The sequence below is a fragment of the Colobus angolensis genome, unplaced genomic scaffold (assembly GCF_000951035.1).
Source record: "Colobus angolensis palliatus isolate OR3802 unplaced genomic scaffold, Cang.pa_1.0 Scaffold32, whole genome shotgun sequence".
Classification (NCBI taxonomy): Eukaryota; Metazoa; Chordata; class Mammalia; order Primates; family Cercopithecidae; genus Colobus; species Colobus angolensis.
In genome coordinates this window covers 9,614,522-9,617,132 of record NW_012116488.1, presented here as the reverse complement: position 1 = coordinate 9,617,132, position 2,611 = coordinate 9,614,522, and the positions used below count along the sequence as shown (strand labels likewise).

At 48.4% G+C, this 2,611-nt stretch overlaps 1 protein-coding gene across 1 annotated transcript in view; it reads left to right on the top strand.

Annotated features, from left to right (window-relative positions):
• Positions 1 to 45: 45 nt before the first annotated feature.
• The window catches only part of AK7 (adenylate kinase 7), a 110,658-nt gene continuing 108,092 nt past the window's right edge, over positions 46 to 2,611 (top strand). The window contains exon 1 of the mRNA XM_011951490.1: positions 46 to 189. Within this exon, the coding sequence (XP_011806880.1) occupies positions 85 to 189 (105 nt within the window). The 5' untranslated portion in view covers positions 46 to 84. The remainder of the gene's footprint in view (positions 190 to 2,611) is intronic.

The following is a 2,611-nucleotide window of genomic DNA, read 5'->3' as shown; positions in this document are numbered from 1 at the left end:
CCTGCCCCGCCTCCCCGGCCCGGGCCCCGCCTCCTTGGCAAGCGGAGTGACGCTTTCACCTTAGCAACCAGCGTGGCTCCCACCATGGCTGAAGAAGAGGAAACTGCTGCTCCCACGGAGAAAGTTATCCGGATCCAGAGGGTGTTTATAAACCTGCTGGACTCCTACAGCAGCGGAAACATCGGGAAGGTGAGCGGCGGCGGCGGCCCAGAGCCTCACGCCAGCTCTTAGCTCCCAGCCCTCGGGCCCCAGTACGCAAACCCAGCGAGGGTCTGCGCACCAGGGCGCTGTCGGGGCCTTTCTTCAGGGAGGGTCCCGCGTCCTGGGCACCACCAATGCCCCTTGGACCCCAGTCTGCACCCAGGCTGGACAAGGGATCCTACGTGGAAGCCCAGGTGTCTGGACATCACTGGTCCATCCCCTGTTCCTCCTTTTAATGAGGGGAAACGGAGGCTAACAGGGAGGAAGGGACTTGCCCAAAATCACATAGAATGTTGAGGCCAGAACCTGGACAGAGAGTCCAGGTCTCTTGCCTCCTACTAGGTTCTCTTTCTACCCCTCCATCGATTTTGAAGCGGGCAGCTAAACGAAAAAATAAATCAATTTTTTTTTTTGAGACGGAGTCTACCTCTGTCACCCAGGCTGGAGTGCAGTGGCCCGATCTCGGCACACTGCAAGCTCCGCCTCCCAGGTTCACGCCATCCTCCTGCCTCAGCCTCCCGAGTAGCTGGGACTACAGGCGCCCACCACAATGCCCGGCTAATTTTTTTTGTATTTTTAGTAGAAACGGGTTTCACCGTGTTAGCCAGGATGGTCTCGATCTCCTGACCTCGTGATCTGCCCGTCTCGGCCTCCCAAAGTGCTGGGATTACAGGCATGAGTAAATCAAATTTTTATATTGCCCGTGAAGCGTTTTTCATTCATCCATCCCTTCAATATATGGTTTTTGAGCATCTATTATGGACCAGACACTGTTTGGGTCCCTGAGTTCCATTAAGTTTCTCACCTTTCTCTGTCTTTATCTCTGGAAAATGAAGATATTCAAAAAAAGGGCTCTGAGGCCCTTCGTGCTAATATGACCAGTTGTCAAAAGAAAGCCATGATTTTATCATTCCCCGTGGGTAGGACCCATCGATCTTAATTCTGTACTCGAGCTACAGAGAAATCTAACCTCACCATGAACAGACTTCTCTGAGGCCAACGACTGCACTTTCAAACAGGACAAATCTGTTTAAAATAGGATGAGGCTACAGTATGTACCATCTGTATTAGTTTTCTAGGGCTGTGGTAACCAGTTGCCACAAACTGGGTGACTTTCTAAAACAGAATTTATTCTCTCACAGTTCTTGAGGGCAGAAGTGCAAGATCAAGGTGTCAGCAGGGTTGGTTTCTACTGGAAGCTCCAGGGGAAGAACTGTTGCTTGCCCCTCTCCTAGCTTCTGGTAGTTGCCAATAATTCTTGGCACCCCTTGGCTAGTACACTCCAATCTCTGCCACCTTCTTCACATGGTATTCTCTCCCCTGTGTCTCTGTGTCGAAACTTCCCTCTTCTTATAAGGACATCAGTTGTTGGATTAGGACTTACCCTATCCAATATGGCTTCATCTTACTTGATTACATCTGCAAAGACCCTATTTCCAAATAAGGCCACATTCACAGGTACTAAGAGGACAGGAATTTGGTGGGGGTAGAAACTATTCAACCCTGTATACCTTCTAAAATGCATCCATCAAAAAACAGAGATTTAGGGTGGGGCGTGGTGTAATACTAGCACTTTGGGAGGCCGAGGTGGGTGGTTCACCTGAGGTCAGGAATTCGAGACCAGCCTGGCCAACATAGTGAAATGCTATCTCTACCAAAAATACAAAAATTAGCTGGGCATGGTGGTGAGCACCTATAATCCCAGCTGCTCGGGAGGCTGAGGCAGGAAAATCACTTGAACCCAGAGGGCAGAGGTTGCAGTGAGCCGAGATTGCACCATTTCACTCCAGCCTGGGCAAAAGAGCGAAACTCCTCAAAAAAACGCACAAAAAAACAAAAACCAGAGATTAAGGAATATTATTTAGGTGTGTGTGTATATATATCTATATATATATGGCGTGTAATTATACAAGATAATATATATGTATATTACATATGACCTATATCTACCAGAGGGGACTCTGAACACATGATACATCTTCCAAATTATCAGAAAAGGTAGGAAAGAAGAAGCAAAGACACAAACAAAACTGTAACAAGATATTTTTAAAGAAAGGAAGCATTACCACACAGCTGTAGTATAATCTTATTTGTGTTTTTCAAAAAAAAAATACAGACATAGAGAAGACAGATGATTTATCTGTACACAGAAAATGTCCCTGAGGGCCGGGTGCGGTGGCTCAAGCCTGTAATCCCAGCACTTTGGGAGGCCGAGACAGGCGGATCACGAGGTCAGCAGATCGAGACCATCCTGGTTAACATGGTGAAACCCCGTCTCTACTAAAAAAAATACAAAAAACTAGCCGGGCAAGGTGGCGGGTGCCTGTAGTCCCAGTTACTCGGGAGGCTGAGGCAGGAGAATGGCGTAAACCCGGGAGGCGGAGCTTGCAGTGAGCTGAGATCTGGCCAC